The sequence below is a fragment of the Saimiri boliviensis genome, chromosome 2, assembly GCF_048565385.1.
Source record: "Saimiri boliviensis isolate mSaiBol1 chromosome 2, mSaiBol1.pri, whole genome shotgun sequence".
Taxonomy (NCBI): domain Eukaryota; kingdom Metazoa; phylum Chordata; class Mammalia; order Primates; family Cebidae; genus Saimiri; species Saimiri boliviensis.
This window is the reverse complement of record NC_133450.1, coordinates 187,007,984-187,020,403: the sequence shown is the minus strand read 5'-3', so window position 1 is coordinate 187,020,403 and position 12,420 is coordinate 187,007,984. Positions and strand designations below refer to the sequence as shown.

General features: G+C 44.3%; 1 protein-coding gene across 1 annotated transcript; it reads left to right on the top strand.

Annotated features, from left to right (window-relative positions):
* Positions 1 to 5,718: 5,718 nt before the first annotated feature.
* SPATA31F3 (SPATA31 subfamily F member 3) lies at positions 5,719 to 12,132 on the top strand. Its single transcript, XM_074395004.1, has 5 exons — positions 5,719 to 5,874; positions 6,367 to 6,412; positions 6,939 to 6,999; positions 8,310 to 8,803; positions 11,846 to 12,132. The coding sequence occupies exons 1-5, from the start codon at positions 5,731 to 5,733 to the stop codon at positions 12,130 to 12,132; spliced, it is 1,032 nt and encodes a 343-aa protein (XP_074251105.1). The 5' UTR covers positions 5,719 to 5,730.
* Positions 12,133 to 12,420: the final 288 nt, after the last annotated feature.

The following is a 12,420-nucleotide window of genomic DNA, read 5'->3' as shown; positions in this document are numbered from 1 at the left end:
TGGGACTATAACTGCACACCACCGTGCCTGGTTATTTTGTAGAGACTGAGTTTTGCCATATTGCGCAGGCTGTTCTTGAACTCTTGAGCTCAAGTGATCCGCCCACCTCAGCCTCCCAAAGTGCTGGGATTACAGGCATGAGCCACCACGTTTGGCTTTCAAGTTAATTTACTGTCCTTTAAATATATTTGGAATTTTGGTGAGTCACCTCTCTCATTCTCAATATTGGTCATTGGTCTTCTCTCTTTTTTCCTAAGTTCCTATGACTTTTTTTTAAAAAAAATTTTACTTTAAATTCTGGTACATGTGCCCCAGAATTTTGCAGGATTGTTACATAGGTATACACATACCATGGTGGTTTGCTGCCTCCATCCCCTCGTCACCTATATTAGATATTTCTTCTAATGTTATCCCTCCTCAATCTCTCCACCCTCTGCTATCCCTCTCCTAGCCTCCCACTCCCCAACAGACCCCAGTGTGTGATGCTCCCCTCCCTACGTCGATGTGTTCTCATTGTTCAACACCCACTTATGAGTGAGAACATGTAGTGTTTGGTTTTCTGTTCTTGTGTCAGTTTGCTGAGGATGATGGTTTCCAGATTCATACATGTCCTTGCAAAGGACATGAACTCATCCTTTCTTATGGCTGCATAATATTCCATGGTGTATATGTGCCACATTTTCTTTATCCAGTCTATCATTGATGGGCATTTGGGTTGGTTCCAAGTCTTTGCTATTGTTAACAGTGCCACAATGAACATACGTGACATGTGTCTTTATAATAGATCAATGCATAATCCTTTGGGTATATATCCAGTAATGAGATTGCTGGGTCAAATGGTATTTCTATTTCTGGATCCTTGAGGAATCACCACACTGCCTTCTACAATGGTTGAACTAATTTACACTCCCACCAACAGTGTAAAAGCATTCCTATTTCTCCACATCTTCTCCAGCATCTGTTGTCTCCTGATTTTATAATGATAGAGAGAGATCATCTAACTGGCATGAGATGGTATCTCAATGTGGTTTTGATTTGCATTTCTCTAATAACCAGTGATGATGAGCATTTTTTCATGTTTGTAGGTCACATAAATGTCTTCTTTTGAAAAATGTCTGTTCATATCTTCTGCTCACTTTTTGATGGGGTTTTTTCTTGTATATTTGTGTTAGCTCTTTGTAGATTCTGGATGTTAGCCCTTTGTCAGATGGGTAGCTTGCAAAAATTTTTTCCCATTCTGTTGGTTGCAGTTCACTCTAATGATTGTTTCTTTTGCTGTGCAGAAGCTCTTAATTAGATCCCATTTGTCTATTTTGGCTTTTGTGGCATGAAGGACCCTGTCCTTGCTGAGGCTCCCCACCTCTGAGTGATGATAGTCTTTGGCTTGGCATAAATTGTATTCAAATTTCTTAACTAGGCTCTTTGAGTTCTCCACGGTTTTCATAAGTGGAGTCAATGCCTCTGAAATTCAATCAAATTTTGAGTGTGGGGGAGGGACATAGTTTCATTAGAGTCTCAAATACAAATCCATAGCTCAGTGCCTTCTTGCTTAAGGATTATTTTTGATACTTATTTAATATAGAGGTTGCTGGACTCTGCCTCTAGAGATTCTGATTCATTAGTCTGAAGTGAAACCAGGAAATCTATATTTTTAACAAGCCCCCAGTGATTCTAATGTAAGGCCGTGATTGAGAGCCACTGGAGAAGGTAATCATTCAAAGTGCCTACCAGGGCAGAGACGTCACAAGACTAGGAGTATTGGGTGGGCAGGTGCTGCCCTCTAGTGCCTCTAGCTGCCATCTACTGCTACTTGCCAGACTCCCGCTCAGCTGTGTGAGCTCCGGTGGTTTTGCTGCCTGACACTACTCTGGGGCTTCCTAACCAACTCCCTGGAGATTCTAGCTCTTGAGCATCAACAAAGGTGCTCATCTATAGAAGTGTTGCTGCTGAGTCGCAACAACTATGCATCTCTGTCCCCAGCACCTTGGTACATTTAAGGTGTTCACTAATATTTTCTGTGTATGCAACACATCAAAGCTCTTTTGTAAGGCTTGTGTGAAGGGACAAGACTCACATCAGTGGCATGTGTCAGTTACATTTTTCTTTACAAGGCGACAGGATCCATAGTACATACGAATTGGTAGCCATGAACAATTTCTTGAAGAAATTCTATTGCAATCATTCTGGCTCTGCAGCATTATAATGAAAGCAGGGTCTGACTTAAAGCAAGTTTTCTAGAAACACATGAAGAAGAATCCTTGATAGTTGTGTAGCTCTCCAGCACCTGCAGGGACTTTTCATGTACTTCATTTCCCTTGTTTGCTGTTCACTCTCAACCATGAGGCAGGAAGGGCAAATGTGATGACCCATACCCACATCGTGAGAAATGCCAGGCTTAGCTGTGTTCATTACATGAATGTGCCCTTGTTTAGGAAGACACTGATCCCACTGTCCTGTCCCCACAAGCACCCTTGTCAATGAGTCCCAAACCAGTAAATAAACCTATGCTCAAGGCCTAACTTGCAAAAGGGCATGAGACCATTTTTAGCTCAGCCCTTGGCCCTAATTCCTCAGCTCTGAGGCAGAGGAGCAAGGGTCAGGTGAATTGCTGGAGAGGAGTTTGCAGCAGATGGTTTTAATGGCTTGGTGGAAGGTCAGAAGCTGTGGGTTATCTGTGAGGTAAGTAGTGCACTGGCAGGAGCAGGTGCAGGATTTGCAGAATGTGGTGATTCTGCCGTGAGCAAGAGGTCAGGCTAAAGGGTGATAGAACTGTTACAGTGCATAGAGGGCAGCAGCAGTTGGTTAAGTAGGAGTAATAAAAGTAATGAAGGATCTTTGCAGGTATGTTGATGACCTGCTACTAAGGAGCTGACTCAAGCTGCTTGATAACTGATTTTTGTTAACCTTTCATTCAGTGCTCTTTGGTTGAAAAACTTTTCTCATTCCTGTATTATGGAATTTGCAAGTTCAGGAAAGATGTTGAAATAGCTCAAATTCATCCCATTTTCAGGTAGGACTCTTCTTAAATTATCCTTAATATTGAAGATCTATTTTCCTTTTGTAGGTATAAGTAGGACATTTAAGAAAAATGTTCACTAATGCAAATTAAAACTGCAATGCACTTTACTCCTGCAAGAATGGCCATAATAAAAAAATCAAAACACAGTAGATGTTGGCATGGATGTGGTGACCAGGGAACACTTCTACACTGCTGGTGGGAATGTAAACTAGTACAGCCACTACAGAAAAAGTGTGAAGATTCCTTAAATAATTGAAAGTAGAACTACCATATGATCCAGTAATCCCACTACTGAGTATCTACCCAGAGGAAAAGAAGTCATTATTCGAAAAAGATACTTGCACACGCAAGTTTATGGCAGCACAATTCGCAATTGCGAAAACGTGGAAGGAACCAGCCCAAATGCCCAGCAATCAACGAGTGAATAAACTGTAGTATATTTATATTTGATGGAGTACTAGTCAGCCATAAAAAGTAATGAATTAATGGAATTCGCAGTGACCTGGATGAGATTGGAAACTATTATTTAAAGTGAGGTAACTCAGGAATGGAAAACCAAACATTGTATGTTCTCACTGATATGTTGCTGTTAAGCTATGAGGACACAAAGGCGTAAGAAAAATACAATGGACTTTCAGGATTTGGGGGAAGGATGGGAGGGGGGTGAGGGATAAAACTACAAATAGGGTGCAGTGTATACTGCTCGGGGGATGGGTGCATCAAAATCTTACAAATCACTACTAAAGAACTTATGTAATCAAACACCACCTGTTCCCCAATAACCTATGGAAATAAAAAATTTAAAGGAGAGAAAAACGTTCACTAATCCATTTGTTTGTCAAATCATTTTCAGAATATTTTCCCTTATAGCTTAGTTCAAAAAGAAGCCCTTGTGCTAATGAATTTTTTGGTTGTTTTTAAGTTATGGTAAGATATACTTAACATAAAATTTACCATTTTCATTATTTTTAAGTGTACAATTCAGCACCATTAAGGGCATTCACTTATGAATAAGATGGTTGTATTCATCACCCCAAACGGAAGCTTCTGTACCCATTAAACATTAACAATCTATTTCCCTCTTCTCCAGCCCCTTCCCCAGCAAAAGGTTGGCTTTTGCTTCTTGTGAATGCCTTGTCTTTGAAACCAGATTTTCAAGAATCTTGAGAGCAGGTAGGCAACACAACTCAAATGTCTTTGTGCCCTCGACACTGCCCAACTTAGGGTTAAGCACTTACTGAGTGTTCACTATTCCTACCAGGTGGAGGAACAAATGCTGGAGGAAGGATCAAATACCCTTTTCAGAGACTTTGTGAGGCAGAGTCTCCGTCTCCCTGGCTGCAGTATAGTGGTATGATCTTGGCTCACTGCAACCTCCACCTCTTGGGTTCAAGTGATTCTCCTGCCTCAGCCTCCTGAGTATCTGGGATTACAGGCACCTGTCACCACACTTGGCTAATTTTTTGTATTTTTAGTAGGGATGGGGTTTCACCATGTTGGCCAGGCTGGTCTCAAACTCCTGACCTCAGGTGATCGACCCACCACAGCCTCCCAAAGTGCTGGGATTACAGGTGTGAGCCACTGCCCCTTCTCAGAGACTTTGAGCCTAAGACCAACCACTCTTAACAGGGCAAGAACTTCTCAAAGAAATTCAGAAATCCTAGGGTGTTGGAGGCATGCCGTAATATTGTCAGGAGTCATGAAGTTAACATTAATGTGAGAATCAGTGGGCACAGGAGTGATAGGTACCAGGGTTGAATGGGGATAAATCCTGCTCTGCCTAAAGTTATTCAAATTCAGATTTTCATAAAACACTCTTTCAGGCAAACATTCCAACCATGGTGGATTCAACTGAAGAATCACAAGTGTGTGAACCTTAATCAAAAGTCTTCCCAATAATTCATCTCCATGAACAGGATAGATGGTATGACATCTGTAGAAGCAATTCTGGAAAATCAAGCCTTGTATGGAGCTCCAGAAGTAAGCCTCATTCATGTGCCTCCATGAAAGGTAGTGCTTACAATCTCTGCTCACCCGTCTAAGGCTGGACCACACAAACTGGTAGGATTCCTTCTTTAACTCTCAGAAAGTTATTTAAAAGAACAGCTTTGTCCTGTCCTTGATACATCATATACTGTCCTCTTTCTGAACCTCTCAATACTGACCATATATCATTGTTGGTGACATTAAAAATATGTTTCCAAGATTTAACAATATGATGCCTGCCCTATCTATCCTCAGGTTGGTTGGTTTTTGTCATCTTCCCAGTACAGTTCATAGAGTTCCTCTGATCTATCCACTATCTCTCTTATAGGACATATAGTGTGCATAGAGACTCAGTTATCTAGGGATAGGTGTCAGGCCATTGTAGTAAAGGAGAGAGTTGAGCCATAAGGGTATAGAGAGTAGAGAGAACATGGAAAGGTACATGCTGCCCCTGACCTTGGCATCTTTTGCCCCAGGCTCTGTAGCCCATACAGAACACCAGACACCCCCATGTGAACATTGAATCGCCACAGTAAGCCTCTCTAAAAACAGACAAAGGTCTGTGATGCTATCCCTGTCTTGCGGAACAGGAGGGCTTTGTGATGCAATCTGGTGGTTTGGATCCCTCTTCTGTGAGGCAGAAATGACAAGGTGTAGAATCTGGAGGCATTAGGTTTCAAGACAGTGAAAGACTAGGGAGAGGGATGGCTAGTGAGGTTTAGATCATGTTGAGTCCTACCTTTGTTTTGTGGGATGCTGGATATCCCTTATACACCTATGGATCCATCTGCATTATTGCATTAATTATTTGGCAAGTGAAAAAGAGCCGCCAAAAATTAAGGTTGGGACCTAACAGGAGCTGTTGCCGGGTAGGGAACCACTATCGCCATGGCTAAATTGATATGCTTCAAACAAGATTTTATCCCCCAGCTTTCCCTTGTTAGTCTTACTCCTTGCTTTTTTAAGGGGGTTTCCTCACTGGATACCAGAAGAGCTCCCAATCTGGGTAATTATTTCAGTTGGGGTCATTTAGAGCCACTTGATGGCTGAACTCCTTTGGCTTCTAGACCCATCCATTCTTTAATCTGTTCCACTTTTCCTTCTGTCCCATCCTAAAGTCCCCACAGAACTTATCAAAGGAATGGGGGTGGGAGGCATGGAGTATGGAAGAGCCTGAAAGTGAGTCAGAAATAAGCAAATAAGGAAAGTATTGGGGTGAAAAGGATCTAGAAAGGAAAGGTAGAAGAGTATATAAAATTGAAACACAGAAAAAGACTGGGAAATATTGATGAGTTTCGTTTCATTTTAGATATGGGGAAAAATGGGGTAGCAGCTTTATGTTTAATGTTTTTGTCTTTAAGTGTCACCGAAGAGTCAAACAAAAGTCTAGAGATACAACATCAAAAGGTAAAGTCCCAGTCTCTCCTCTGATTCACTTCCACTGTGGATAAGGTTCCCATGGATCCTGGCCCTCTATGACCCCTGTGCTAAGAGCCAGGTGCTCTAACCACTGCAGGCTCTAGTACCCCAATGGGACAGTTTCTCATGAAACACTTCCTTGGGTGGAAAATCAAGGGATTAAAAAAATTCTCTATCTTTTCCTCCTGAGAATTAAGAATGAGGAAGTAGGGCAGAAGTCCTCAACTGAGTCATTTACTAGTTTTACAACCCTGCAGAAGTCACTTCAACTCTCAGTCTTGTTCTCCACAAAATGGGCATCTGATGATCCTTCCTCACTCCCAGTATGATGGTGCAGAACAAATGAGACAAATCTGGAACAACACATTGTAAATGGTTAAGTTGTACACAGATGTGACTTTGTGTTCTGACTCTTGGAGGTTTCAGTATCCTCTCGATAAAAGGCCTTCAACTTTTTATAGGATGTCCCTGAATCCTCTCCTGTTCCACATAACACTATCTCCTGTTTCCTCAGCTAGGAGAACTTCCCAGGAAGAAGCCGAGAAGTTGTGGAAGCTGCTCTTTCTCATGAAAAGGTAATCTCTTGTTCTTTGCAGTCTCCCAGCTGCAAGCCTGGTCTGTGATAATTTCTCAGCTTGCCTTGGGGTAGAGATGAGAAGAGGGATAATGGCTGGGAGGGAGACATACACAGTGGAGGCTGGTTCACTAGTTGACAGAGTTGACAGGACATGGGGGCTGGGCCAGACATCTCAGGAGGGAATAAGAGTCACCCAATTCTGCTTTGGGCTACGGTCACAGTAGTTCTGGAATTCAGGCATGTACTAGTGCATAATTCATAAAAGACTCTACATGGGGTTGCATTCAGCCATGAGATAAGTTATTCAGTCAAGGGGAATTTTGGATAAAGAAGTCATCCCTTTCTTACTCTCTTTGTTCTCTCTCCTCTGAGTCTGACTGGACTCTGCTGACATTACCTCCTCTGGTTCTGTCATTAGGGAGACAGCCCTCAGATGGCAGCCTATCATCTTTTCTTCTTAATAATTCTCGAGAACAGGATTGATTCCCAAAAGTTGTTGGGTACACCAGCAGGGATACCAAATAGCCCTCAGAATGCAGAGGTCCTACATGAACTTCAAGCTCAAATACCAGGCTTTGGCTTTCTTAGCCTCAAATGAAATTGGTCTGGGTTCTAATTGGTGATGTTCCTGGTGATGCACCATCAGCTAACCACCTGGCTCGTTTCTCCTAGTTCAGCTTTTCAACATGATCAACAGAGAACTGACCCCAGGTCCCAGCCCTCTCTGAGGGCTGTGCCCTGCCATGGGTTTTCTGAGGCCTTGCCCAACAAGCTCCAGACCTTCAACCCAGCTCACCTTGCCAAATGGCATTTTTTTTCTTCTCTTTTCTTGCTTTTTATTTTTTATTTTTATTTTATTTTTGAGACAGTTTCACTCTTGTTGCTGGGCTGGAGTGCAATGGCACGATCTCGGCTCACTGCAACCTCCACCTCCCAGGTTCAAGTGATTCTCCTACCTCTGCCTCCTGAGTAGCTAGGACTACAGTTATGTGCCACCATGCCTGGTTAATTTTTATATTTTTAGTGGAGAAAGGGTTTCACAATGTTGGCCAGGCTGATCTCGAACTTCTGACATCAGGTGATCCACCCATCTCAGCCTTCCAAAGTGTTGGGATTACAAGTGTTAGCCACTGTGTCTGGCCTCCAAATGGCATTTTCTTAGGAAGAAAAGCAGAGAGATAGACAATAAGAGAGTGTAGGCCCCAGGATTTTCAGGTCTAGGAAAGGACAGTGCCAACCCTGTCCCACACTCTTCTGAGAAGCCAGATGTCACTCTATCACTAATGTTTGTCATGTTTCTCTTCCCAGTCAGGGCTGGCTTCCTCAGGAAGGAAGTGTGCGGCGAATCCTGTGTGCAGATCCCTGCTGCCAAATCTGCAATGCTATGGCTCTGGAGATTCAGCAATTGCTGGTGAATGAGAACAGCCTGATCTCCCTGACTTCACTGGGGCCATCACAGGGCTCCTCTTGCCTAGAGGCTTTGTCCACATCTAGTGCATCTTTTGAGCAGAGTCAGGATCTGGGTACCGAGAAATCCAAAGAGCATTCACTGGCATCTGTAACAACAACATTGTCACAATTAACAGATCAGAAATCTTTAACCGAGTCAGCAACCCAGTCAGCTGGTACAGACAGCATCCAAGATTCCTGGGCTGATCACTTTCGGCGAGGTCAGAGATCTCAAGTCCCTGCTGTGTCCCAGGGCATGGGATCTCTGTCTTCAAACTTTGAGAAGCATGGAATTCCTCTGAGCCAGCTGGAGAGCAAGAAAAATAACTCCCAATTTGTCCTGGAGAACCAAGGTCAGGACAAATTTGAATACTAGATTCCCTTTCTTTCCCTGAACCCAGAGGTCCCAAACCTAAAACAACACCCTATGACCCTGCATTCCTTTAAACTGCTACTGCAGTGTCCAAAAGGTCCTGAGAAATCTTCAAGCGCAAGGATATTAATGCACATATTTTCACAATTGAGGGCTCCCAAGATCTGTGGAGGAGTTTCTGTGGAAGCTTATGCCACACTGCTTCTAATATTCCAAAGGGTGGAAAACAGACAGACAAACAGCCATTTCTTTCACCCTGAATGCCATCTCTAAGGCCTCTGTTGAAGAGATGAGCTTCCATCCCCTTGACTCTGGGTTTCATGGGAGGCTAGCTGGTCCACTCTAGCTTTCAGGGTTTTTGAAGGATCCACTATGGACTCAGAGCAGAAAAATTCCTGTGAACAAATCCCAAACCCCATGGCTCTAGCTTCACCCTCTCCCCTCTTTGAGCTTCTAAGTGGCCTCTGTCCATTTCCTGGGGGATGCACTGAGGCCTCGGTGTGCCACATCTGTAGCTACCTTACTGTGGTTTCTCTTTCTCGGTAAGTTCCTGGTCTGCCTTTAGAGATTTCCACAACAAGGGAGCCCTTGGCCCTTTCTCTTCAATGATTTCTCCTTCATCTCTATACTGAAAATCCTCCCCTCCTTCCCCACCTTTTTCCCCACATTCTCCATCTGACCACTGAGAAACCTAGATCAACTTCCTGTATCTGACTCAGGCTAAGTGAAAGCCTTGGAGTGGCACCTGCTGTAGAGGCAGCTCCAGGTTCAGTGGAGTTTGCCAGCTGTTGTCCAGAGATCTCTGTAGACACAGGAAATCTTATGATGTAAGCCCTGGGACATGTTGCAGACTTTCCCACTAGATCTAGGACCTCTTTGATTGGGGAAGTCCATGTCAGTCTTCAAGAGGGAGGCAGCATTCTCCTAGCACATGCCCAGAGGCTGCTAGGATTCCATCTCCAGGAGCAATTGAAATAGAGGGTTGATTTACCATTGCTGGGACCTGATCCAAAAGATCCAGCAGTCTATCCAGTTGCTCCTGTGACCCGATGACCTGCCCTGGAACAGCACAGCCCTGACCTATGGACAGTCTCCCCAGCATGGAGCACTAGAGGCCAGTGGGAATAGTGGCCTACCCTAATCCACTGTGGCAGCAGGGCCAGTCCACAATTGTTTCCTCAGGCCAAGGTAATGTCACAGAGCAAACAGATCATGTGTGGGGAGCTACACATAGATTACAAATGTGGGAAGATCTGCTAGGGTATTGTCCCTGCCCACATCTGCCATTGCTGGGACTGCAAATCACTGGATCTGCGGTATTCCAAGGGCCTGGGCAGCAACTTGGTGCCCCTGTCCTCTAGAAAGCAAACACCTGGACCTGGGAATGACACATATCGGCCCCTACACAGATCAGGAAGGGACATTCTCAATACCAACAGGCCCTGACCAGCAGCAACAGGCCTTACCAGATGCTGTTACTGATGATCCTGAGCTGCCCAGAGCCTGTACCACAAAGGGATTGAGAAACTTGAGACAAGTTTTGGCCTTTCTGTCAGGGCTGCGGTCCAGGCAGTCACTCACCAATCCACAATCACAGACTGAGCCCATCAGAGCCACTGATTCAGTCTCATCTGAACAGCAATATATAAACCCTGGGCCATGCTTTCAAGACACCAATGAGGCTTGTGCAGATAATGTACAAGTGTTCTGGACTGAAATACAAGCTGATGGAGATGGTACCACTAGAGAGGCAGACAGATCCTCACAGCCCCTAATCACTCAAGGCACCCATCTTGGCCAAACTCAGTATCTACCTGAAAAAGGAATTCCTTGAGATACATTTGGGAAGTTCCCAAAGACAAGGGAGTCCAGGGAAGAAATTTCGACCATCCCAAAGAATATCTCCACTCAGGGATCCTTTAGGAGTCTAAAGATTGCTAAACCAAGGAAAAGACGTTGCTCCAGAAACTCCCCATCCCACTAGCAAGCTCCAATCCTGTACCCTCTGTTTGGTTGAGCTTATTCAACTTACTCTAACAGTTTTGCAAATTATTCTTACTTGGTCTTTTTGCCCCAAGTAATCCTGGAGGATGCTCTGGAACTGTCATTGCCCCAGATCCAGAATGGGTTGGCCTAAAAGAATAGCTTACAGTTGAACCAAAGACAGTGCCGCAGAGCTACACGCTCTGTTCCAGAGCAGTACCCCATGCCCACTGGGTTTCTGGGATCTCATACCCAGTGGGGGCATGACAGAGGCCCAGGTATTTTGTGTTCAGCTGGAGGCTAGAGTGAACAACCCAGTCTGGAGGGCCCTGAACCTCTTAGACCAGGTATTTGCAAGAGTGAGGACAAGTCCCTACCTCAGGAGAGAAAACAGATGACTCAGTGACATTCGATTATGTTCAAAGCAGCTTGGAATCACAGAGAAGGGGGTACAGCATTGGAGCTCTCCCCAGCCAGAAAGAAAACCCATTCTGCCAAGGTTCAGGGGCAGTAGGGGCACTTCTAAGAACTTCAGAGCTCAAAACTGGCCAAATATATCTCCAGGATCTTTCTCAGGTAAAACTTCAGTTTAGCTAAGATGGCTGCCTTGAGCAGGGACTAGCAAGGATCCGTTTGGATCTGTAGAAACCCATTTCCATCTTTTCAGGGCTGGCTACGGTTATTTCACCAGCTTCCCCCTACCCTGAGTTCTAAGAGCATCCTCCAGGATTACTTGGGGCAAAAGAACCAGATAATAATTTACAAAGCTGTTAGAGTAAGCTGAATAATCTCAACCAAACAAAGATTCCTGAGAATGCCAACTTGGAGCACCCAGAGCTTAAAGGGCCAACTTACTGGGCCAAAATTTTGCAAGTACAGTATTTGAAGGGGTAAATTTTTTCTGATCCAAAGTTTTCAGGGTTAAATAGTTCAGGGCCATATTTTACAGGGCAACCTTTGCAGGGCCACACTTTCTAGGGCCAAGTGTTGCAGGATCTGGTAAGGGCAGTCCATACTCACAAGAGTGCCATCCTTCCAGAAGCTCCAGAAGTTCGCTTGGATAACAAGATGAAGCTGTTTCTGCACTGGATTAACCCTGAAATGAAAGATCGAAGGCATGAGGAATCCATTTTCCTTTCTAAGGCTAAGAGAGTGACCCAAGACAGGACAGAAAACACCGAGAAGAGTCCAACTGTCACCAAAGATCACGTGTGGGTCGCTACAACAGAGAAGACAACAGAGGACCCTGAGGCTCAGCCTCCCTCTACTGAGGAGGAAGGCCTGATCTTCCGTGATGCCCCCCAGTACCTAAATAATCTGTTCTAGTGATACTCCCTTCAGTCCAGCCAATCCTGGGTCCTGTGCCACTCCTACAAATGCTCCAAACTCTGTCCTCAAATTACTTATGCCACTCAACCAGGAAATCTATCCCAGGTCTCAACTCACCTCAGCAGAAGGCACTGGTTTATACAAGAATACTCATTCCAAGAAAAAGGAGTTCATAGGTTTCTGAACCTCCGCAATCCCCTGAAAAAGGCTTTCATTGTCATTTCCATTAACATGCATGTGAAGCAGGGCATTCTCCAAATATACTTTATACCTTTAAGCAAAGAG

What these genes read in the sequence shown, in the direction of transcription:
- SPATA31F3 (XM_074395004.1), top strand. Translation starts at nt 5,731, where the DNA reads ATGTTGAGTCCTACCTTTGTTTTGTGGGATGCTGGATATCCCTTATAC. An exon ending in CTAACAGGAGCTGTTGCCGG is followed by an intron (nt 5,875 to 6,366) that starts GTAGGGAACCAC and finishes TTTGTCTTTAAG; the next exon opens with TGTCACCGAAGAGTCAAACA. An exon ending in CTGCTCTTTCTCATGAAAAG is followed by an intron (nt 7,000 to 8,309) that starts GTAATCTCTTGT and finishes TTCTCTTCCCAG; the next exon opens with TCAGGGCTGGCTTCCTCAGG.